The following is a 25,494-nucleotide window of genomic DNA, read 5'->3' on the forward strand; positions in this document are numbered from 1 at the left end:
GGATACACTACCCATAAATAATATGCTACTACATTCACGTTACTAGGATGATAATGCACACTCATATCATAATACTTAAGGAACTCAAGCCATCTCCTCTAGCTAAGATTCAAATCTTTCTGGGTGAACACATACAAAAGGCTCTTATGATTAGTGAACATATCTACATGAACACCATACAATTAGTGTCTCCATATCTTGAGTGCAAATACTATTGCTGCAAGCTCGAGGTCATGAGTTGGATAGTTCTTCTCATGAACCTTAAGTTGCCTAGAAGCATAAGTTATAACCTTATCACGCTGCATCAATACACACCCTAGGCCAACTCTGGATGCATCAGAATAGATCACATAACCATTTGAACCCTCTTGTAGAGTCAAGACAAAAGATGTAGTCAATCTAGTTTACAATTCTGCAAAGCTTTTCTCACAATGATTTGACTGTTGAAACTTGACCATCTTTTGAGTTAACCTAGTCAATGGTGAGGTTATGGATGAGAATCCTTCCACGAACCTTCTGTAATACCCTGCTAGACCTAAGAAACTTCTTATATCTGTAGCAGAGGTAGGTACAGGCCATTGTTTCACTGCTTCTATCTTCTGTGAGTCCACTCGGATCCCTTTGCTAGATACAATGTGTCTAAGGAAAGCAACGGATTGCAACCAGAACTCACATTTGCTAAATTTAGGGTATAACTGGTGCTCCTTGAGAGTTTGTAGAACAATTCTCAAATGACTCGCATGTTCTTCCTCGTTCCTAGAGTAAATGAGGATATCATCAATGAAGATGATAACAAACAAGTCTAAGTAGTATTTGAACACTCTGTTCATTAAATCCATGAATGTTGCAGGAGCATTGGTTAGTCCAAATGGCATAACTACAAATTCATAATGACCATACCGAATTCTGAAGGTTGTTTTCAGAATATCACTATCTCTGACTCTAAGCTGATGATAACCCGATCTGAGGTCTATCTTTGAGAAGTGACTAGCACCCTGAAGTAGGTCAAACAAGTCATCAATCCTGTTTATGGGATACTTATTCTTGATTGTGACCTTGTTCAACTGTCTATAGTCAATGCACATTCTAAGATAACCATCTTTCTTCTTTACGAACAACACTGGTGCACCCCATGGTGAAATACTAGGTCTGCTGAAGCCCTTATCTAGAAGGTCTTTCAACTGCTCTTTCAATTCCAAAGCTATGTTGGAGCCATTATATAAGGATGAATACAAATAGGCTGGGTATCTGGAAGGAGATCAATTTCAAAGTCGATTTTCCTTTCGGGAGGGACTTTTGAAGATCTTTTGGAAGTAATTTTGGAAACTCACAGACTACTGGAACTAACTCAAGAGTTGGGGTTTCAAAGCTAGAATCCTTAACCCGAACTAGATGATAGAGATAACCCTTAGAGATCATTTTTCTGGCCTTAAGGTAAGAAATGAATCGACCCATAGGCGCTAAGATACTACCCTTCCACTCTAAGATTAGTTCGTCTGGAAGCTAAAATGAACAATCCTAGTTCTGCAGTCGACTGAGGCATAACAGGAATGTAGCCAATCCATGCCTAGAATGACATCGAAGTCTACCATTTCTAACTCTACAAGATCTGCTGAGGTGAGTTCCTGGGATACTGTGACAGGGTGATTTTTGTATACTCGTCTAGCCATTATTGGGTCACCAAATGGAGTAGAGACTGAGAAAGGTTCTGAGGCTATGTAATGAGTTACAAAGGAAAGAATGGACCTTGGATCTAACAATGCATAAACACCAAGGTCAAAGACTCGTAACGTACCAGTAACTACATCAAGAGAATCTTCCTGATCCTGGCGAGTATGAAGAGCATACAAACTATTTTAGTGCTGACCACCACCTATACCAGATGAGTTACCCTGATGAGTCGGGCGACTTATTGGTGTTGATGAAGTTGTATATTGAGCTCTACCATTACCACCTGCTTGACCCTGTCTAGAAGGATAATCCCCCATCTTCTGACCAGACTGACCGCACCCAAAGCATCCTTCTTTTCCTGTGAGACACTCGCCCAGATGGTTCTTACCACACTTAGAGCAAGTGGGGTAAGTCTTGTTACTTGAAACACTTCCCTGAGACTTAGATCCTGGCGCTCTAACCCTCTGGTCATACCTGTTCTTGAAGGATGGAACACTAGCTGACGAAAGGGCTAGAGCTGAAAAATTATGCTGATTCTGCGAGCAATTTCCACCACCCAATTTCCGATGAGAATAGTCATAGTTCCCAGTACTAACCTTCTTATTCTCCTTGGCCTTTTCCCTAAGCTTATCACCCTCAACCTGCTGAGCGTGAGTCATAAGCCTAGAGATGTACATATCTCCCAGTAACATAGCATTTCTGCACTCAGTTTTCACCAAATCTAACACTCCATACAATAACTTATTCATCTGAGCCTTGGAGTCAGCAACCATGTGAGGAGCATACCTGGAGAGTTGGTTAAACTTGGGCACATACTCTTGTACAGTCATGTTTCCCTACCTCAAGTTCATGAATTCCTGAGCCTTTGCTTCTCACAACTTTATTGGAAAACCTCTCTAGAAATGTCTCACTAAAGCAATCCCAAGTAATAGGAGTTGCATCTGTACCCCTATTTTACTTCCACTGAGTGTACCAGATATGAGCAACGTCCTTCAATTGGTATGATTTCAACTCAACCCGATCATTTCCAATGACTTGCATTACCTCAAAGATTTTCTTGATCTCATCCAAGAAATTTTGAGGATCCTCATTAGTTTGTGATCCTAAGAACTCAAGCGGATTCATCCTAATAAAGTCATGGAACCTTGTTGCTATTGATCCACCATTTCCATTCACAGGAGCATGAACCTGATTGTTCTGGTAGGTCATACTCTGAGCCAACATCTGTATGGCATTCTTGAACTCAGCATTGGAGACTTCCTAATATGGGACAGGAGGAGTTACGTTTGCATTCCTTGCATTCTCATTCCTAGTGTTAGCTCTACTAGAAGGAATGATCTGAAACGTAAAACGTCAATTTAGAGCGGAAGAAGATCATACCTTACGCACGATAAGAGTAACAAGAAAGTGAAGTTTTCCTAAAACATTTTGTAGCCTCCCTCTCATTATATGTGGTGCACTTCACATCCATGAAAAGGACTCTACTTAGTGGATTTTTAGACATCCTAAGACTCTTAAACCTAGTGCTCTAATACCAAGTTTTGTCATGCCCCGAGCTACCCTTGACGCGGACACGGAACCTAGAACCATAAGTAATTCCAAGCTAACCATGCTGGCATGATCATGAGCATACTAAAGATAATAAACTGAATACAGAAGCTAAATGATAATTTAAACTAAAAAATGGGGAATACCCATATTCTATAACTGAGATATTTGAAAACAATGAGTTTAATACAAAGGAAATATTAATTCAATACTAAGATGAAACTAACTATGTCTGAAATAAGCCTCTAACTAACTAGAAATGCTAGGATAAGCACCAACTAAGTCTAGCAAAAACTGAAACTAAATGACTAAAAGACTGAAATGCACTAATGACTATTGTTCTCGGAGATGAGGAATCACTAGTGTATCGGCTGAACTGGAGATCGAAAATCGACCTAAGCGCGATCTGGATGATGAGAACCTGAACCTGCATCACGAGAAGATGTAGCGCACGTACGCGTCAGTACTTGAAGGTACTCAGCATGTAGGATAAAGTAAAGCTGAAATAAAACATATCTGAACAAGCACAAAAGCAAGTATAATAATCTAACCATGATGCAATGACCAAATTTATAACATGTTGAGACTAAATGATAACTGTACTGTAAATATGGTTAATGCATTAGAGTCTGACTGATCTGTGGGAGCTACTAACAACCGACAATAAAATCACGTGAGCTAACTGTGGAGTCTAATGTTTGTGCCCCATTGAGAGGACCCATTATACCCTGTCATAGGTATTAAGGCATGATCACTAAACTGATTGTCCACAGAGGGGACTGACATCCTACTTGGCTGGTAGTTCTGGGACTAATTGGTACGTTAAACCCTAGTCCAACTCGATATTATGCTACTCCCAATGAATTATGTAATTAATTGATTATGACTGTTTTTTTGTAACTATTGGATAGCACAAAACTGAACATGCAAACTGAGAATGTAACAATTAATATGGTAATTATGCATTTATAACTGAGGCATTTATATCTGAAGTAATTGAAATATCTGACCTAGCATGTGTAATTGAAGAACTAAAGAAATACATAGCTATGGTTCTGAAATTCATGTGATAAACTGCATAATAACTTTTCAATCTGATTTAGATCATATATTTAACTAATTTATGATGATTTGTTGTAATTCTAGAAATCCTAGGTTTAATCATGATAAAAGAATCAAGAACTGACGATCTAATGGGTGAAAGAAACCCACTAGTCAAATCCCACATACCAGGTGATGAAATTCACGAATAATAATTAGATTTTGGGGCTGGAAATGTTGGAACCTTGATGCCTTCTTGAACTAGGGTTCTTAACCTTTTTCTCTTCTCTTACTTCTAATTTTTTAAGTTTTTGATTAATAATTTGACTTAGGTAAGTTTTAGTTATGTTTCTAGGCTTAAACTGACTAAAATCTGATGATTTAGGGTCAAAATGACGTATCTTAGGGTTTAAATGAAGTGGGAAAAGACCAAAAAATATTTGAGTTAATTGTTATCGGACCAAACTACGACATGGACTGATGGGCCATCATTCAATCGACGGTATTTCGTTTGGGTCCTTAGGTTGGGTCTTTTCCACAGGCTTTTACTAAAACTGGCATAAAATTTTACTCGGATGTCTGATTTTAGCAAACTCGGTGGCTATGAAAAGCTAATTCAATTATCTATAATTTCATAGGTCATGAGACACCTAATTCATTTTGTGCTAAGACTTATGATTAATTGAAGTTGATCAAAATGCATTTTCCCCCTAATTGTCTGCTAATTTCCACCTACGGCCATACTTACGGACCGTACTGGTCAATTATGGTTCTTGTCAGAAAGTGGGTAAATGGGGTATTGATCAACGGACACAGACTACGGACCGTAGGTCCATCCGTCGTTTGACATTTAGTCAAATTTTCTGAGCTGCATTTTGGGAGAGTTTTAGTCACAAACGACGGATTTGCAGTATGCGCCGTGGATCAGGCTACGGCTCGTCGATGGTAACCATCAATTGCACCTGCTGACTTTTCTGAAAAGCTGATTTTTGGTCTGTTCTAGATACAGGGTGTTACAAAAAAAGTCACAACTCATCGAAAAAGTCAAAACATAAGTTAGGGATATTTTAGTAATTTAACATTCAATTTAAGAGTTCATTCTTTTAAGATAGTATAGATAGACATAAATATAGATATAGATATAGATATAGATATATATAGATGCTAGTTTTTCAACACGTGTTGCACATGACTTTCAATTCAAAAAATTTAAGCGAAAATTTGAATAATAAGTTTTGCACAAAATAATATTGCAGATTCTTTTGTGAATGTTCAATGTGAATCATCACATATTATCTCTTATTCAACGAACCTATAGAGAAGGTCAATGAAAAATTTAACTAGTTAAATTTAATAATGTATATGTATATATTTGTTGTGTATTTTTCTTGTCATCTATTCAGGTGTGCTTTACACTTGTATTTCACTTAATCTGTTTAGATGTTATATGAACATCTGAAGAATAACATCATTTTATTTTTTGAACTATTTTTTGCAATTTGTATTTTATAAGTTATCTTACTGTCCGTAGTTGGGTGAGAAATTGGCTGAGAAAGATTTCCTTTTTTGTACCGAAAAACTAAAAGTTAAAATTAAATCATATATATAATCATGTGTTCATCCTACACTCAACAAAGATATAGTTCATATACTTGTAAACAATTTTCAATTTATTCAATCAAACATGATTCGTCCAAGGAAAAATAACAACACTATGCAATCACATATATAGGGAGGTATGATAATTTGAAAAATTGTTGGTCAAAAAGTTAATATAAGCAAGGATGAAAGATAGAAATAATTAATGCAATAATTATGAAAATTCATAATTATAACTAAAGAGTGTAGAAGAGTGTGAATAACATTTGCAATAATTAATAATAACTAAGATAATTTATAATGTTACAACTAAAGAATTATAGTTGAATTTCTAATAAATTTTACGGAAAAGGGCCTAAAATACCCTTGAAGTATTGAAAATGGTACATAATTACCCTTCATCCACCTTTTAACTCCAAAATACCCTTTTCACCCACCTATTGGCTTCAAAATACCTTTGACATCCACCTTTGGTTCAAAATTGACCACTTATTTAACAGTTTCATATTTGAACTATTTTTTTAAAATAGTTGGGGCTCGACGAATTTAGACTACAATAAAAGTTAAACTAATACAAACTTCAATTGGTGTTATTTCGTCGAAATACTTAAATATTAAGAAATGGTAAATTAATAAAACAAAAAGGCAATGTTTACTATTTAGAAGCAAATTCATGACAATTGAAATCACATAAGTAACATTGATAAATAAAGTCATTCTTTTATCTTGAGAATCAAAAAATAAATCGTGACAATTCTCTAACTCTTGAGAAGTTTAATAATTTTTGGAAAAAGATATTTAGAAGCATATATATACATCACAAGTGAAATTGTTAACAAAAACAAATGAGTTTAGACTACATAATGTTAACTTCATATATTGAAATATTACATACTATCTAAGCAAAATAATAAGTATGTTATCATTAGAATTATTTTTCTCAAGTATTCGATGTTAAAGAATATACCTTCTCACGATAGAATAATTTACTTCATCAAAACATTGGTACGTCATATTGCGCTGAACATTGAACTTACTCAACGATATTAAATCACACAAAAAATATTAAAATACAAGAAGAAAGTAGAAGATTCAAAAAATATTATGGTCGAAAATTAGAGGAAACCCATCTATTTATAGTATGGGTGTGCAAAAATTGAACCGAAAATCGAACCAAATCGCAAATCGAGTCAACCCGGAAAAAAACCTGACTAATGGTTTGCTTTGACTTGGTTTGGTATTGAAAAAAAACCCGACTATATTTGGGTTGGCTTGGTTTTAACTAAAAAAAACTCTGAGACCAAACCAACCCGATACTATATATTTTATTTTAAAATTTATTTTATAAATAAAAATATTTACTTTGATGTATTTTTAAAATATTTTTATTCTATTTCATAGTTTTATCTTTTAATATATTAGTTCAAGTTTAAAACTTATAATTTGGAATGGTCCAATAAAGATTATAGTTCATAGATGTTGATAATTATAATAAAATTAAATCAAAATCAAATTAATACTAATGTAAAAAATCAATTTAACACTAAGAATGACAATAATATGAAATATTTGTTCTTAGTTTTACATTCGCTTACATAGTTAAAATATAATCTAATTTTAATTTTCCTTACATATTTATTAATGTTAATAAACTTATTTTAGCATGATTTAGTATTTTTAAATTATGGTCATTTTCATTATGACTTTACAATATTTATTTTATATGATGATTTCATTATTATTTTTAATTGAATATTTTTGTGTCATCAATACTCATCTCATATTTAGTATTTTTTTAACAAACGGCTTAGATAATTGTATTTTGGTTGGACTAAAAGAAATATTTGAAGCATAACTTAATTATATATTTGTATACAAACTTTACCGAAAAAAATAAAAAAATAGAAAAAATTCAAGGTTTATTATTTTATAAATTTAAAAATTCAACACGATGGTTTGATTTGGTATTTAAAAAATCCAATCAACCCGTGATTGAAAAACCCGAAAAAAATTGAATTTTATTAGTTTGGTTTGATTTATAAATTTAAAATTTTTATATAAATGGTTTGGTTTGATATTTGAAAAATCCAAACCAATTCGGTCATGTACACTCTTAATTTATAGTCTACAGAGAGTAGTATGAACAAGTGATTTTTTTGTTTCTTATTGAAAAGTCATGACCTTTCCAAGAAGTCACAAATCTTTGAAAAAGTCACAATTTATTGAAAAAGTCATTTCTATTTGAAAAAATCACAACTCTTTAGAAAGTCATAACTCATTGAAAAATCACAACCCTATAAAAAAAGTCAGAACTCATAGACAAGTTAGGAGTTCATGCTTCTAAGATAATATAGATATAGATAATATGATGATATATATTGTGATAATCCTTTGAACTGGTGATCTGGAAATCCTGCCGTTGCCTTAGTATGTGATGTTTTAACGAATGCACTTCTTGAAGTACTATGATGTTGTTATACCGTATTTGAAAACTATCCTTGGAAATGCAATGTATAGTCCTTCATCGCATAGAGTGCATAACTTTGATATGCTTTCTGCATTTGACTCGGCCCAGGTACTTTTTACTTCGATGTTTTATTAATCACATGTTGTGTAGTTTTTAGAATGTCATTCATTTATTTTACACAAATGTCTTTGATTTTAATATAACACACAACCTTAGCTCGTGTAGGATTTAATTAAACCGACACAATATTCACAATATATTCAACTGATTATAATAAAAAAATAACGAAATCAAAATTAACAGACAAATATCCCAACTATTCAAAAATAAAGATAATTATCGATAAATTGCACAAAAATTGCAAAACGTGTATTTTAAACTATTTAATGAATAAAATATTTAAAGGCATGAATTTCAAAAATATCAGGCCAAAATTTGATGTCAACATGCGACATTTAATCAGGTAATACTTTGATAACATATAAGTTAAAGGGCATGTAAGCTTACTTAAGTTAGATTCCAAAGTTTCCAACCTTATTTCTTTTGTGAATCGTGTTTCTTAAGAGTATTTTAATGGATAAGAGCGTGCAAAAGTAGATTATGCATATCTATACCATAAGTAGCTAAGTATATATCTATGTGCAAAATCTAATTTTAACTTATATTGCTAGGCCAATTGCTCAACTTTCTCCATTTGACCCTAGGTCTAAATTACACAATTCTAACTATGAAAACTCAGTATTTCATAGTTGTAATTACACCAAATATGAGTATAATCTCAATATTAGTGTAGGAAATCATTACCTTGAATTGTCGGTTGAATCTGCTCATTTTATATCCAAACCACTTCAACGTTGGTTGTTAGTTTTCATTCTCCATTATTTATGTAGCTACAAGTCTTCCATTGTGATTACATTGACTTGGGCGTGAATGCAGCACTGATAACATTTTACCCTTTGCAATCGCAACCTAGCCTATGCAATTATACAGAAAGTGCGACTACGGTCAACTCAAACATTTACTACACACGATTGCACATCAAAGGTACAATCGAGATGTCTTAAACTTCAATCACATCACCATCATTGCAATTGCACTGCTTACGACACGTAATATAGGCAAACATTACAGTGTATTATCAAGGGGGAATTAGGGAAACGTCACCAGAGCCAGATCATGATCACTAAAATTGCAGGTTTGCTATCAGATTTTTTATATAGCTTAGCAATCTTGAGATCTCATTGTGAAACAAGCATTCCACAGAGCTGTGTTTAATATTTACATGATATAGAACACCACACCAATATGAAGCTGGAATGGGAAATTATAATGGTTAGTTAATGAGCCTAAGTCCTGGCAGCCTGAAGCATTTCAACAATAAGTGCCTTCACATCCCTGCAAATTTGATGTATGGAAGATTTAGACTGGAAACACAGTAGTAGGCATGTCAAAATATAGCAGCCGTAACACACTTTTTTAGGACCTCAATTTATACGAAGACGGTGACTATAACCAAAGCAATGAAAAATAAAGATTTAGGAGAAACTGAATACGGGGCTCTTGATGATTTTGAGAAAATTCCCCAAACAACTTCCACTTAGTCTTGGAAGATTGAAGACAAACCGAGGAAATCTTAGTCACTATGCTCATTTATGCAAGTAGATTATACTGCAGCTTGGTCTAACCATGGAACATAAATTGGTTGTTTGTTGAACACGAGGACAATTCTCCCTCTGTCCCAATATTAATCGTCACATTTTCCTCAAGAAATCATAAACAAAAAGTAGTATTTTTTACTACTTTACACTTGATCAGTCTCCAATAAATTGCACTACATCTAAGAACAAAACTAAGCTAATCTTATTTCAAGAACATTTAACACTAAGGGTAAAATGAAATAAAAAAAGTTAATTTCATCTTAATTTTGTAAATGACAAGTAAATTGGGACAAGCATTATTAGTAACCTTGACAACTAATATAGGATGGAGGGAGAACTAATTTGTGATCATCAAATAAGTATTATTTTTGCTTCCAATAATGAGATAATTCAGAGATTAGTTTCATAGTTCCTCCTCCATCCCAGTAAAATTGAAATCATTTTTGACCCAACAATTAAAACTAATATAAACTACGAAAACTAATACATTTTTATACATTTTAAACTTCACTTGACATCTTACCAACTAATTATTCCACCTTTCACATCTCAAAGCAACAACTACTCCCTCTGTTCTGTTTTACTTGTCATTGTTGGACTTGACACACCCATTAGGAAAACAATGATTGACATTACTATTTTACCACACTATCTCTATTAATTTATGTTTAGTATTAGGTCTTGAAAAATGATTTGGGAAACAAGTATTTATGCTAAGGGTAAAATATGGAAAAAAATTTGTCTTTTCTTGATAAGTTAAAAGTGATAAATAAAAATGAAAACCTATTTTTAGAATAGCGGAAAAGTAAAAGTGAACATAGAGAATACTTTAAACTTACATTTAAAAATCAGTTAAAACAATTTATTCAAATATTTTACTCCTGATAATAGAATTTGCCGAATTAAGTCTAGTTATTGGAGCAAGGGGAGTATATCTTAAGGATAAGTCAACTATCCAAAAAAACTTCAAAACTGACAATGTCACAGCAAAAGGAATCCACAGAGACAATCGAAGAATTTTTTATAGGAAAAAGAAAATGTCATGCCTCCATAATTGATCATTACTTTTTGAAATCCAAATGTAAAGGTTTATTTCACATCTACATGGACAATTTTAACAATCACATTATTTAACAAACCTGCAGGATCACTTGGGTACACTGAGGCGCAGCAACAGGGTCAAACAGTCCCCAAAACACCTGGATAAGTATGTGGCCCAAAGGCCAAGAAACCCACTTACCCCCTGCCAAATACTGCTTCACATATTGCACCAGCCATCAATAAAGATCCAGATCAAGATCCTCCTATATAATAACACAGGAGCTCTAGAATAGGGCATGGATATACTTCCATCTTTATTTTCTTAGCTAAAATGTTAACAACCTGCAACCCTTTTCTACCCTGCCCAAACCTCACTTGTGGGATTTCACTGGGTATACTTCCATCTTTATTTTCTTAGCTAAAATGTTGTCTATCTTTTGCTCTGTTTTCCCTAAAGTTGAGAACTGCTACCATGTAATTTATCCCTTGTCAGATGAATATAATTCTGAATCGTTCCATTTGGTGCTTTCATTGAACCTCCCCTACCAAGGGTGATGGTGCTCCCAACACACGTCTGCGCACAATGGACAAGGCCGTCAAGCGGCTGCAAGAAACCATTGATTCTCACACTAAAACTTTTGAGTCAATTAACTCTACACTTCAAAAAGATTATCTCCCAAATTTCCACCCTCTAGACCCAGAATCAGAACATCCAGCCCCCAAAGAAAAAGACCAACAACCTCTAACCTTAGTTTTCTTCCATACCACCAACACAAATTCTTCTATCAACACATTTCTCCACCCCCCTACGCTCAGTCGTTGAACCCACTGCAACAGCCACCCTTGCTATAAACCAAAACCCTTTCTACCCTCTTCATAGAGATACCAAAACCCATGGATCTTAGCCCGTTTTGACGGCCAGTTAGCTGAAAGTTGGGTTTCCCAAGCAAAGCAATACTTTGATGCCTATAAAATCCAGGATGAACCTTGTCTTGTTCTAAATTGAGGGCATGACTAGAGATAGGTATCAATGGATATATAAGAACCATCAACTGATTGTCTGGGGACGCTTTACCAAATCTTTGGTAATTTGTTTTGGTTCACAATCATTGAAGCATCGGAGGGGTTTTTGGAGAAGTAATAAATGACATCTACCCTGTCATTGAGTATTTTCTCGGTTTGGGCAGCTTGCAAATCACACTACCGATGCTTCTCAGAGATGATGCGTTATTTCTTCTTTTTTATCTGGGCTTATTCCGGTGATCAAACTGATGTTTAGCATTTAGACCTACAGACATTCATGAGGCTATTAGTTTGGCCAGTTACAGAGCAGAAACTATTGGCCCAAGTTAAAAAAACCCAACCTGCCCCTCCTATCACAAAATATAATTTCTCTCTTACCCAACCCACCAGACATTGCACCACTAATCAACCCCAACTCTTTCACCCTTCATTTGCTCCTGTAGCTTCACTTTCACTTCACCTTTCAGGAAGGCCTGCTTCTTTTTTCGTGAGCATTTGCTTATCCCCACAATCCAGCTCTAAAACATTTGCTCTTGGAAGAATGAAATTCTTCTAAAATTGGAGGTCATGCTGGTATTATGAGGTCTTTTCAACGCCTCTCATCCAATTTTCATTGGGCAGGTATGAGCAAGGATGTCAAGCAGTTTAACCTTATTGCTAGATATGCCAGCAAATGAAGGCTACATGTTTGAAACCTGCTGGATTTCTTCTTCTACTTCCTATACCAGCTGCAATTTTTGAGGATATTTATATGGATTTGGTCACTGGTCTCCCACCATCTCAGGGACGCAATCATTCTATTAACCGTGGACAGATTGTCAAAACATAGCCATTTCATTGCCTTCCCTCCGAAATTCACTAGTCACAAGTTCATGGAAGTGTTTACTTCATTTTTTAAAAAAAGTTTGTGGAAGTGTTTGTCCAAGAATACATCTCATTACATGGGTTTCCTTTCTCAATTGTTACAGGCCACGAACCTATTTTCTTGTCTGATTTTTGGGCTGAGATCAATTGACTGAAGGGACCTAATTAGCTAAGAGCTGCTTATCATCCGCAATCGAATGGAAATCCAGAGGATCTCAACAAGTGTCTTTGAGATTTTTATTCGATGTTTTGCTGCGGATGTCCCTACTACTTGGTTCCATCTACTTTCGGGGGTGAGTTTCGATACAACATTATACCAACATAGCTTTTAGCTTACTCCTTTTGAGATTGTTTATGGTCGGCCTCCCCCAACAGTAGCTCGATACATCATAAATCACACGTTTAATCCAAATGCTGCAGAGTCCCTTTGTCGCCAAGATGAAACATTGGCCCTCTTGAAGTCCAGTTTGCAGGCTGCCCAGGAACGTATGAACCAGAATGCAGACAAGGGACGCAAGACGTAAGCCTCAGATTGGAGATTGAGTGTATGTTCGATTACATCCCTACAGGCAGCTCTCTCTTCGCTTTCAGTGGCAAACCAAACTCAGTTGAAGGTTCTTCGGGCCAGCTAGGGTCCTCCATCGTGTGGGTGAGGTTACAAACTGGACCTCCAATCTTTCTCCAAAATACAACCCCGTCTTTCATGTTTTGGTTCTGCAGAAGTGTTTAGGGAACCCTAATCAACAGGTTACCCCCTTGATCTTATAGAGAAGACTCCTCTTTGATGCTCACACCTGAAGACATTTTGGAGCAGCTTATTGTCACAAAGTGAGGACATCAGATCATCCAGTTCCTGGTCAATGGCAGGGCTTGCCTCTGAATGAGGCCACCTGGGAGGACCTTCCTGCACTCACAGATCGTTTTCTGACTTGAACCTTGAGAACAAGGTCCGTCTTCATGGGGGCAGCAGTGTAACAAGCCTGCAGGAACACTTGGGTACACTGAGGCACAACAACAAGGACAAGAAATCCCCAAAATACCTGGATGAGTATGTGGTCCCAAAAGACAAGAAAGGATCACAACCCCTGCCAATACCGTACCATATGTGGCACCAGCTGCCAAGAAATACCCAGAGCAAGACCCTCCTATATAAACAGCACAGGAGCTCTAGAATAGGACATGGAAGAACTTGCATCTTTATTTTCTTAGCTAAAGTTTTAGCAATTCGGAGTCAGTCTCCCTTTTCTATTATCTCATTTCGTCTATCTTTTTCTCCGGTTTCTATGTTGAGAATTGTTACCTTGTAATTTCTCCCTTATCAGTTGAATATAATTTTGTTCGTTCCACATTACCAGCTGTTTTCGTTAGAAATCAGTTGAACATGATCCTACATGTGTACTCAAAAAATTCTTTCCATCCAGAACACACTAGTAAAGACATTAGATCTTAAGCCAGACACAACCCAAAAGAAAACAAGAGAAAAAACAGCATATAATAAAACAGACATTGCATCAGAAAATGGGAAGAGTAAAGGAAGCAAAAAAAGGAGATCAACGTGAATTGTAAACTCCTATAAAAGAATTGCGATAGAACTTTGAAAACTTACTTTCTGTCTACAGCACGTCTAGGGAATGGAACTCGAAGCTTCAAATCAGTGTCCTTGTAGCAAGCCTGAAATTAAAATCAAAGTGCAAGTATATAGTCCATGCCAAGCTTGAAAGAAAAAAGCACTTGTCATAGCTGAACAAGAGAAAATATTTCTGTTCACTTCTCAACTAGGCATTTCTTGGCATAACTGCCAATTTCCTTAAAAAAGGTTACTAGCAAGTTACATATTTTGAAGTAGACAAACTCACAGAATGTCACAAGTGCATATTTCTCCACTAGGTATATCTAAGTGATAAAATAATTATAGAAAAAGTTACAACAGACATGAATCAACAACAATGGAGATGGAATAGCAGCCTCACCTTGACATTAAAACCAAGACTGTCTATATCCAACATGTACGCAAAGTCAACCTGAACAAAAGAAAGTCAATGCAGCTTTTTACTTTGGGAGGAGATAACACCTTGCACTCCATGTCCAGTAAAACTAAATTAACTATAACTAATTGACAGTAATATTAAATGTAAATGGACTGCCAGAAGCAGATAAAAATCATGCATCATTTCCCGGTGTCATATCCTCAAAAGCTCAGACATATCATACATGGGGCAGCTATATGTTATATTTATCAGCTGCTGGAGAAACAAGTTATCAGCACCTTGGTGGACTATTGCATCCCATGCATTTCCAATCCTTTTTTTAAAAAAAAAAAAATCTTTTGGGTGTTAGCTCTAGTCATTTGTTAATTAGGCATGAGTTTGGACATATGTATTTTGCTATAAAAGATAATTCCCAGGTTGTCCCGTGATAAATGAGTTTGCATCTGTGCATTTCAAAGCCCTGGTAAAACAAAATTTCCAAGATCCATGAACAAGCACCATTGCAGAAACAATATAAAGAAGTTCTGAAATGTACCGGAACTGATGTTGCGTGCTGCACAATCAGCTTGGTGTCCTCCATATGATCTTTATTCATATGTGACTGATCAAAAAGTAAAAGCAATAAGAGAACTACTCTTATTCATAAAAGAAGAAAGCATAGCATACACAAAGAACATCAGCATTTCTATACCGTGATTGGCCTTGAAAATTGGTATATTGGATCTACTTTAGCTGTTCGAAACTCCTCTTTGCTAAATTCTGTGAGGAGTTAAAAGAGGGATTTAGTACAAGAAAGAAGTACAAATATTGCATTGAGAGAAACTAAATAAATGACAGATCTAGCAGTTCACAATTGTGGTCACGCTCTCAATTTCTCGAATACTATGCTGGTGGAACCCTGAAATCTAATATGATTCATCAATGGGATTGTACAATTTAGTAGCAAGAAGCCAGATGTATGCTTTACCTGCTCTTATTCACCCCATAAGGTGCAAGGAGCAAAATAAGAGGCCCAAAATCAAATATCAAGTGTGGGAAGGAGGAAAATGCGAAGTGTTATGTGGAGGGGAGAGCGACAGTAATAACAAAAGGAGGCAATTCCAGTAGTCAACACACAACACGAACCTCCAGATCCCAATATGGCAGTTGCAACGCCCACTACATAACGTACAATTCTGGGTTCAATGCGCATGAAGTGGAAGTCACCAAAGTCAACCTTCACAAAGATTCAGTTATTACATGTGATGGAAAAAAGAAGGAATATCTATTGTGAAATGCATGATGCCACTGAATAGAAAGAGGTGAAACAAGTTACCCAAAATGCCGTAGGATGCCTAGCCAAATATGTGGCTCGAATACCTTCTTTCTCTATTTCTGGTACCTATGACATCAATCAGAAAAATAAAGAACAAACTGACATATATTTCCCGTCAAATGAAGAGGGAGGGAGAGAGGGGGAGGGAGTTGGGAGGGAGGGAGATAAATAGATAGATAGATAGATAGATAGATATAGAGAGAGCGGGGGGGGGGGGGGGGGGAGGGAAAAAAATTTCTCTCAAAGTGACAACTTACAGGAACAGCATCACCATGCACTGTAATTACTAAGTCCGTCCTATCTTCAGGATCTCTTGCAACAAGCAATGAGCACCTAGAAGTAGCTAGGAGATCCTGCACTAATCACCAGGTTTCATATCAAAACCTACGTTCTGAAAATGAAGATAGGGAAGGGCTAAACGAATTCTGAAAAATACAAATACAATAAGAATACTACAGAGACAACATTTTCAGGATATCAGCGCTACATTGACATAAGAAGGTGAATATTGATGTCAGCACTTTTGTTTTCTTTTAACAAATTCAAACAATTATCTTGAATAGCCTTTGAATTGAAATCCAAACTAATACAAACCCCATAATAAGGACACAGATTTTTTTGAAAGCAGTAATTTTTTTTTGGTTTTTGAAATCAGTAACTTTAATAAGGACACAGATTTGTAGAACTGAAGTTTCTATTATCCCAATTTGGTAAATACAGAAATTTAGGCACAACTTTAACCACCAGAGATGACAAAATGAACCTTGGTGTGAACAGCCAAGTTGCTAACGGCTAATATTGGAGATCCATACGTATCGCATGCAAAATCTACCATGGAAGCTGAAGGATAGCCCTCATACTTCTGCAACAATAAAAAACATTGTGGGAACAAGGGCGTCTTGCAATAAAGAATCCACAGTTAATTGTAAAACTATGGAGCAATAAGTAAATAGCATTCAGATGACAGATAAAGAAAAACATTCAGATTATACCCCAAACATGTTCAAGTTTCATGCCTAACACAGTTTGATAGAAAGGAAAATTTCATAATTGGGCCCAAGATAGGCACCGACACTTCTGTTAAGAATGCCCTTTGAATCACAGTTGTGGCTATCAAATTGTAACAACATGTAGGTTCCAGATACTTGTTCATCATTCATTTACTTACACTGCATAATACTAGAGAGTGTATGACTATATGTATGACAAATCATCAACTGTCAGGTAGTACAGTGGATGTTTCTTTCATAAAATTGGGTCAATTTGAATAATCCTTCCATATTATCTAGAAAAAAAGAGGGATTTACATAACCTTGGTCAAAAAGTACTACTAAGAGGGAGTATCTGCTTTAAAAATCTCTGTCCTCTCCCCAAAGTACATATAGTAATTAATAACAGTTCTTCCTTCAAGTATATCAATTATGTGCTCAATAAACATAACATTTCAATAATTATATGAAACAATCTAGCTGTAGCATGTCAGTCTTATTCAAGATAATAATGTGCCGGAATCACAAATGAGATCCATGATACACTATATGAATACCTTTTTTACTGTTTGATAAGATGATATACTAAATGCATTCCTAATATGTAACTATGCTCTCCCTTACATTGTGCATATGTATTATGTACTATCAATTACTCCTCTTTTGTTAGTCTATGTAATATCAATTACTTATAATTTTTCCAATTTATAATTTAATTAAAATGGTACATTAAGAGAATAGGAGATACAAAATTGATCATCTAGCCCATATAACAACAAATCCAAGTAAAAAAGAAAAAAGAAAATATGTGATAAAAGGTTGAACCTGAGAGAAAGTAGAAAGCACGCCACGGAGGCTATACTGAAGAAGTGTTCTAACATCTTCAATAGGAGATAGCCTAGCAGCCTTCTCCTGAAACAATTCAAAATCACAATACATTCAACTGAGTTTGATTCCTCTATGCTAAACATAAACACCATTAAAAGATAATTTTTACACCTGATGAGCTTGAATCAACTGAAAGATATCAACCTCATCACCAGATGATACATTCTGAACAAAACAAAAACGAAACTTCAGATTAATATTGATCAATACAAGTATTTGAAAATTGATTAAAAAAAATACTAAATCTGGGGAAAAAATTTAGTCAACCTGAGAAGCCATGGCGAGAAGAGGAGAAGTTGAGGTTAGTGAGGAAAAGGATTTAGATGGAGAAGGAGAAAGAAGGTAGTTATGAGTAGCATTGTTGTTGAGATTAGAGTAAAGAAAGCTTGAAAATGGGGAAAAGGTGCGTAGAGGTGAAGGAGCTAATACAAGAGTCTTCATCTTTGACACTCAAAAACTCCCTCGACCCTCCCCAATTCTATCCGTCTGGCTACACCTGACTTAGCTATTGCTCCAAAATCTAATCCACCCCCATTTTTTTTTTATGTACCACTCTTAGGACTAGGTGTGTCCATTTGGATACACTAATCAAAATTGATATCAAATTAATTAAATTATATTTTTTACATTAAAATTAAATTAAGTTAACTCAGTTTGATTTGATTGTTCATTTATTAATCATAAACCAAAATAAAAGAAATGAGTACCTGACACACACCTTTCTATCGAGTACCATTTACCTCCTATCAATATATCTAGGTAATATTTTATTTTATAATTGTAGTATCGAACTAGCTTGTGGACACTTCAACCTTGTACCTCACATTATGCAACTGGACAATATTCTCGCTACAACATCTTAGGTCTACGACCACACTAAATTTGGACAACACTTGTAAAATGTTATTTAAAATAATTTTAAGGATGTGTAATCCAAGTACTTAACACTTTATAAGCATTGTTAAAGTATGATATAACTGACAATAACTATTTACATATATGGTCACACTTTTAAAGTGTCCCATTTTTATAATTATAAAAATGACACATTACAAATATAGCCTAAAATTTTCACTAAGATATTATATTCCCTCTATTGTAAATTGGATGTCCACACTAATATGTTAATGGTATAAGATTAATACACACACAAAATGCTATATGGTGTATATTAATTAGCCATTTGATATAGTTGGTGCCTAAAGTATGCACATGGCAAGATGATATCCATGTATTACACTTTGGGCACTAGTGTATACAACTATCTATATCTCTATACTTAGTAACAAAGAAAAAAGTAAGAGTAAGTGAAAGAAAATACTACACATATTATTTCTCGTCTTTCTTATTATTTTAATTGTTATACTTAATGTATAACGTCTTATCAGTACGAGTTTCTTCATCTACGGATATATTTGACAATGCATTAGCTGAATATAAATAGTATATAGTATATTATATTTTGTTATACAAGTCTTTATACTTGATAGTCTAATTTGTTGTATCTAATGTATATTGTTAAAGTTATCATGAATTTTTGAGCTAAATATCGAGAGGATAATTAGTTCATACTTGATAAACTTGTTGGAGGAATTGAATTCACCGAAATCGCTAAAAGAATAAAAGTGCATAACATGAATTTTTAATTTGGTTGATACTTTGTTGTGGTTTTCACCTAGTAATACATAATTACTTTTAAAAGAGATATAGTTGATAAGGAATACATATCAAGATAAAAAAAGAAAAGGTATTAAAATTTCTTATGTTGACATACATTAACTTTGACCAACATCATTGATTGTTTTACACTTGTTTATCTTTCACTAGCTAATCAATTACATCTTAAGTTATTATAGTACGTTATATGTACCAACATAACTTGTTATATGATTGTTTTAAAAAGATGAGTAAACTAATAGTTGAAGAAGTAGTTTTATATTTTTTGGAATCATCAAAAAGAACGTTTCTATCATGAAAGATTCTTTGAAGTCATGTCATTTAGTTGGCAATTAACAAACTTATTAATGGTAAGCTAATGGTATATTTTTGATTTATTAAGCTTCTTTCATAATACTAATTACGTTAATACTGATTTGTATATATCTACAAAAAAAGTATGCAAGTTTTATAAATTCATAAAATATGCTACATGTCATTGAGATAATTTGACATGAAGACTTTATTAGGTCTATGTAACACCCCAAATATAAATTAGGTGTAGCTAGAGTCTAACATGAGTCTCATGAAGTTTCCAGGTCCTAAAATGACTAATAATAGTGTTTAAAGGCAGTGTGTAAAGTTTAAGAGAGTTCGGAGGTGAAACGTCCAAGAACGTCCGCTAACGTTTTAAAGTTAGCCTTGAGACGTGCTAGTGTGCCTTAGTATGTTTCATGAGGTTATATGTAGTGTTTGGAGTTCAAATTGATGCGGGAGGTTCCTAACAAGTATACGAGAGTATTCAGGGTAAAAGCATTCGGGCACAACTCCCCAAGGACTGACCTAGGGGTCCTTGAGGAGGATCCAACCTTGGGCTAGCAAGCTGCCCAAGGCAGTAGCTTTTGTTTTTGGTGGGAGCATGTTCGCGTCGCGGGACCTTGTCCATGGAGAGTCAAATTCTAGATGTGCGTCGCGTACATAAAGCGGACTCCACTGTCCTGGAATTTATTTTCAAAAATCACGTGGGAGCAGCTCCGCGTCGCGGACTTGTTTCCCGACGATAATTCAAAAAATTTAAGTCAAGTTAGATTTGTCTAAAAGTGTCCAATTGATATAGGGGTAGTTTGGGTACTTGAGAAGTCGTTTAAAAACGGTTATAAGTCATACATAACCCATTTTCCAAGTCAAAACCCTAATACCCAATAAAAATTAAGAAATGAAAAACCCTATCTCTCCCAAATTCACCCAAAAACACCATTGAAGAAGAAGAGAAATTGGAGCAGCTTCTAGGACAAATTCACCAAGGTTCAAGCTGGGTTTAACTCTCTAATCTATTGTATGTGAAGCTTATTCATTTTTGGATTCTTCCATCCATGAAGCCCCCCTAGTTTTCCTTAATTGTGAATCCAAAGAACCCCATTCTAGAGAGGATTGTGATTGCATTTTGGGTAAGGCTTGATTGTGAACCCAGTCTAGTCGGTAGCATTCAATGATGTTTATATGATGATTATATTTTTTTTTTCATGATGTTTCCATGGTGAATTATAGTAATTGAATTTAAGGTGATCATGACAATTTTAGGCCATTAGAGGCTAGATGAAGGTTTTATATTGATCTTCTTAATTCCATTATATTCTAAACTACTTGATCATGATTAAATCACCTAAGTATGAATTGAATTAGACCTGATGGATTAGGATTGTTCTTGATTGAATTGTACCTTAAAAATGAATTGTGGCTATATTCACCTAGTAATTAAGAATGTGAAAAGAAAGCTAAGGTTAGAAGATCCTATAATCTACCTATGAATGAAGATAGAATGATTGACAAATAATGAATCTTAGGATGGTTGTGTTGGCTGTAGATTTAGGATGATTGAATGAAAGTGATAGATTCACTTGACCATTGAGAGATTGTCTAGGACATCCCTCCATGAGAAAGAAGTGTTGTGAAAGGCTTGACAAGAAAACCTTGGAGTATATGCTTGACTCCAAGTGGATATGCAAGTGAGACAGATGGTCTAGTCCATAAGATACCACAACCTTTGGTGTTCTATGATCACCTCCGAATAATGAATAGGTAGTTCGATCTTTTTATTTTGATCTTTTTAGTAAACTGATGGGGGGTGCAAGGGTCCGGACTCCAAGTAGAAAGGAGAGTCACACCCAGTAGTTGTGATGACTATCCAAGTAGGTCTCATAAGGAGGGAGTCGTTTCACGTAATAGAGTCAAGGTATCCTAGTAGAGATCTCCATATCATATGAACTTAGACGTGCTTGAGAAGCATCTCGTAGTGTTCAAAGCAAAGAATGAACTTAGACATGCCCAAGCGGGTATCTCGTAGTGTTCATAATGAGGGAATGAACTTAGACATGTCCAAGGGGTATCTAGTAGTGTTCATGATTATTAAGGGATCAAGACATACCTTAAAAAGTATCTCGTAGGATCCATATAGTTAAGGAACTTAGACATACTTAAAGAAGTATCTCATAGTGTTCAAAATATAAATAAAGGAGCTAGGCTCCAAAGTAAGAAGTAATAGAGAAAGGATCCAAAGTTGTACCTTTCATCAATGGTTTTATGGGGCATCTAAGTGCATTTCACAAGGTATAACCTAGGGTCACTAATGAAGAAGAGATTGAAGATAGGAGCGGACTAGAGTTGCCTTTCCTAGAATAGTAGGCTAAAGATGAGAAAATCTTAAAAGATGAAGTTAAGTAAAGATAAGCGATGAAGGGTGAACAAGTTAAGGATGACTTCAATATAGGCTTAGTTGTGAGGTAGTATGAGCTGCCTTATGTACATTGCACAAGCATGTTTTAAGGTGATCACAAGGGTATAGTACTCTTTAGTACGAAGAACTTAGGTCTTAATTATGAAAGTAGATTATGATCAAGAATGACCAAAGAGAGGTACTTAGCTTTGGTAGTACTATGGGATGCTACCTTAGCCTTGCACAAGTATACTTGGAGGTAGCTTGTGATGTAGTTCATTGAGTAAGAAAGACAAATGAGTTAAATATGAACTTAAGTAGGTTTTATGATGCTTTATTATGCTTATGATATTTCATGTTATATTATGTTATTATCTCTTATAATTATGTCTATTGCTTACCCTTTGAGATATCTTATGTTTGGTATGATATTTTTCATATTTAGTACATATAGTACTAACACGTATTGCCTACATGTTGTCCATATAGGGTCTTGAGAAGACAGAGTTGCTCGAAGGGTAAAGTTTCCAAGGCTTTCGAAAAGAGAAGAAGTGGTGAGTCCTCATAGCTTAGAGGACGAACCTTTATGTCTTTCTATATATTTTAGATTTTATGTGGGCAGTGTCCCACAATTTTCATTCACTTCAAAGATAGATGGTTTTGATACAATGTTATTGTTGGGTATGTAGCAAGAATTGATGGGAAATAGAGGGAAGGAGAGGAATTTGAAAAGTTTAGAACTTGAAAGGTTGGGAACTTGAAAAGTCCTCTAATGCTTTAATAAAAAAGGCAATAGTCCCTCATCGGTAATGGAAATGAAAATAGGAGAGTTTAAATAAATAAACACTCCTATTAATTATTAAAAGGGTTGGAAAGAGGGACCCCCCTCGCGCCGTCGTCGTCGTCGCTCGCTTCGGCTTCGGCTTTGGCTTTGGCTTTGGCTTTGGCAAATGATCTATCGAGAGATAATTTTTTGGATAAATTTATTTATTTAATTAATTAAATGTCCAAAAATTATTTTCAATTAATCAATTGATAACAGAAATTAACCGAAATGTTTTCAACTTTTTAGTTAACCCGGCCCGACTCGGATTCGCGCGCGTGACCCGTTTTAAATTCCGTTATATTTAAAAATTCCCGCCACTGTTCTGAAAGGTTGCAACTTTCAGGAACAGTCAATACCATTTGAAAGTTTGCAATCTTTCATTAATGGTCGTGTCAATTCTGAAAGGGTTGTAACCTTTCAGGATATATTATTCTTGCCTATAAATACCATTCAGTCTTCAGAATATTTCCTAACGAATTTTCTGATCTTCCTTCTTCTTAAAAACCACATTTTTCTTCGTGAACTTTCCTGCTGTGGATTGATTCGCTGACAATAGAGTTTTTGGTATCTATACTCTACTGATTAAGATCATTTTACCCTGGGAGGTTATATTCCAAATCAAACCTCGGATACTAGAGGGGAATAATTTCCTTAAGGGGACAATGTGAATTCAGTGGACTTGATTTTCTTCCTAAATTATCAAAAAAAGTATTCAAGATTCTGGTAAGTTTTACAGATTAAATTATTTTTTACAAATAAATTTCTGTTCATCTTATTTACTGGTTCTAAAAATCTCAGTTATTTCGTGTTTCTGAATGATTTATTACAACCAGTAATTTTTGATTTTATTAACACATATTGGCAACAATCTTAAGGAAATTAATTTAAATCTGTGTTTCTCGTGGAGACAAAAATCTTTGTGATTTTATACTCCTTTAAGTCTGCAATTATAATTTATTGCTTACTTATATTGTATCAATTTTTGTTTATCAGAAATGGAAAACACTGGTGTTACAGTGGCTGTTGCTGCACCAACCCGAACTCTTGTATCACAAGCAGAGAAACCGGGTAAATTCACAGGTGTGAATTTCAAAGGATGGTAGCAACGAGTATTTTTCTGGCTTACCACTCTTGGTCTGCAGAAATTTACAAGTGAAGATACTCCAGTACCTGCTGATGATATGCCAGACAGGGAAAAATTTATGATTGTTGAAGCATGGAACAGTCAGACTTCCTATGTAAAGGTTACATTTTGAGTGCTTTAGAGGATGACTTATATAATGTCTATAGTGCAATAACAACTTCAAAAGAGTTGTAGAATGCACTTGAGAAGAAATATAAGACAGAAGATGCATGCTTGAAAAAATTTGTGATCGCAAAGTTTTTAAACTATAAAATGGTAGATAGTAAAACTGTTGGATCACAAGTGCAGGAACTTCAACTTATTCTCCATGATCTGATTGCTGAAGATATGGTAGTAAATGAAGCTTTTCAAGTGGCTGCAATGATCGAGAAGTTGCCTCCTTCGTGGAATGATTTCAAGAATTATCTAAAGCACAAACGTAAAGAAATGAAGCTTGAAGATCTTGTGATTCGTCTCAAGATTGAGGAAGATAACAGAAATGCCGAAAAAAAGTCCGTAAGAGTTCAACAATCATTGGAGTTAATATTGTTGAAGAAGCTCCTACCAAAGACAAAAAGAGAAAGAAGTCCAACGGGCAGAAGTCAGAACAGGCCAAGAAGAAATTCAAAGGCAACTGTTATAATTGTTGCAAGTCTGGTCATAGATCTTCTGATTGTCATGCTCTAAGAAAGGACAAAAACAAAGGCAAAGGAAAAAGTCAAGCAAACATTGTGGAGAAGATGGAAGATGCAGATGACTTGTGTGCAATGATATCAGAGTGTAACTTAGTTGGAAATCCCAAGGAGTGGTTTCTCGACTCAGGTGCTACTAGACATATTTGCTCTACAAAAGAAGCCTTTGCAACGTATACTCCTGCTGAGTACGATGAAGATTTATTCATGGGAAACACAGCAACAGCAAGGATTGCAGGAACTGGGAAAGTAATGCTGAAAATGACATCCGGCAAAGTGTTGACTTTAAACAATGTTCTGCATGTCCCTACTATTAGGAAGAATTTAGTTTCTGCTGCACTACTCGTTAAGAATGGGTTTAAGTGTGTCCTAGTTAGTGATAAAGCTGTAAT

At 35.0% G+C, this 25,494-nt stretch overlaps 2 protein-coding genes across 2 annotated transcripts; both read right to left on the bottom strand.

The window, feature by feature from the left end:
• Window positions 1–1,856: 1,856 nt before the first annotated feature.
• On the bottom strand, window positions 1,857–2,501 carry LOC138347535 (uncharacterized). The gene has a single exon (XM_069295828.1). The coding sequence runs from the start codon at window positions 2,499–2,501 to the stop codon at window positions 1,857–1,859; it is 645 nt and encodes a 214-aa protein (XP_069151929.1).
• Window positions 2,502–9,503: 7,002 nt separating this feature from the next.
• On the bottom strand, window positions 9,504–18,651 carry LOC101267492 (glutamyl-tRNA reductase-binding protein, chloroplastic). The gene is made up of 12 exons (XM_004234772.5): window positions 18,360–18,651; window positions 18,204–18,257; window positions 18,030–18,116; window positions 16,979–17,077; window positions 16,473–16,568; window positions 16,216–16,281; window positions 16,026–16,116; window positions 15,592–15,659; window positions 15,436–15,501; window positions 14,883–14,933; window positions 14,519–14,583; window positions 9,504–9,721 (listed from the first exon to the last, which is right to left on the bottom strand). Exons 1-12 carry the CDS (start codon window positions 18,531–18,533, stop codon window positions 9,673–9,675), a joined length of 966 nt encoding a protein of 321 aa, XP_004234820.2. The 5' UTR covers window positions 18,534–18,651; the 3' UTR covers window positions 9,504–9,672.
• Between the last annotated feature and the right edge of the window lie 6,843 nt (window positions 18,652–25,494).

Source organism: Solanum lycopersicum, chromosome 3 (assembly GCF_036512215.1).
Source record: "Solanum lycopersicum chromosome 3, SLM_r2.1".
Lineage (NCBI taxonomy): Eukaryota > Viridiplantae > Streptophyta > Magnoliopsida > Solanales > Solanaceae > Solanum > Solanum lycopersicum.

What these genes read in the sequence shown, in the direction of transcription:
- LOC101267492 (XM_004234772.5), bottom strand. Translation starts at nt 18,533, where the DNA reads ATGAAGACTCTTGTATTAGCTCCTTCACCTCTACGCACCTTTTCCCCA. An exon ending in GGCATCCTACGGCATTTTGG is followed by an intron (nt 16,117 to 16,215) that starts GTAACTTGTTTC and finishes ATCTTTGTGAAG; the next exon opens with GTTGACTTTGGTGACTTCCA. An exon ending in AGCACGCAACATCAGTTCCG is followed by an intron (nt 14,934 to 15,435) that starts GTACATTTCAGA and finishes TCTTTTGTTCAG; the next exon opens with GTTGACTTTGCGTACATGTT.
- LOC138347535 (XM_069295828.1), bottom strand. Translation starts at nt 2,501, where the DNA reads ATGACTGTACAAGAGTATGTGCCCAAGTTTAACCAACTCTCCAGGTAT.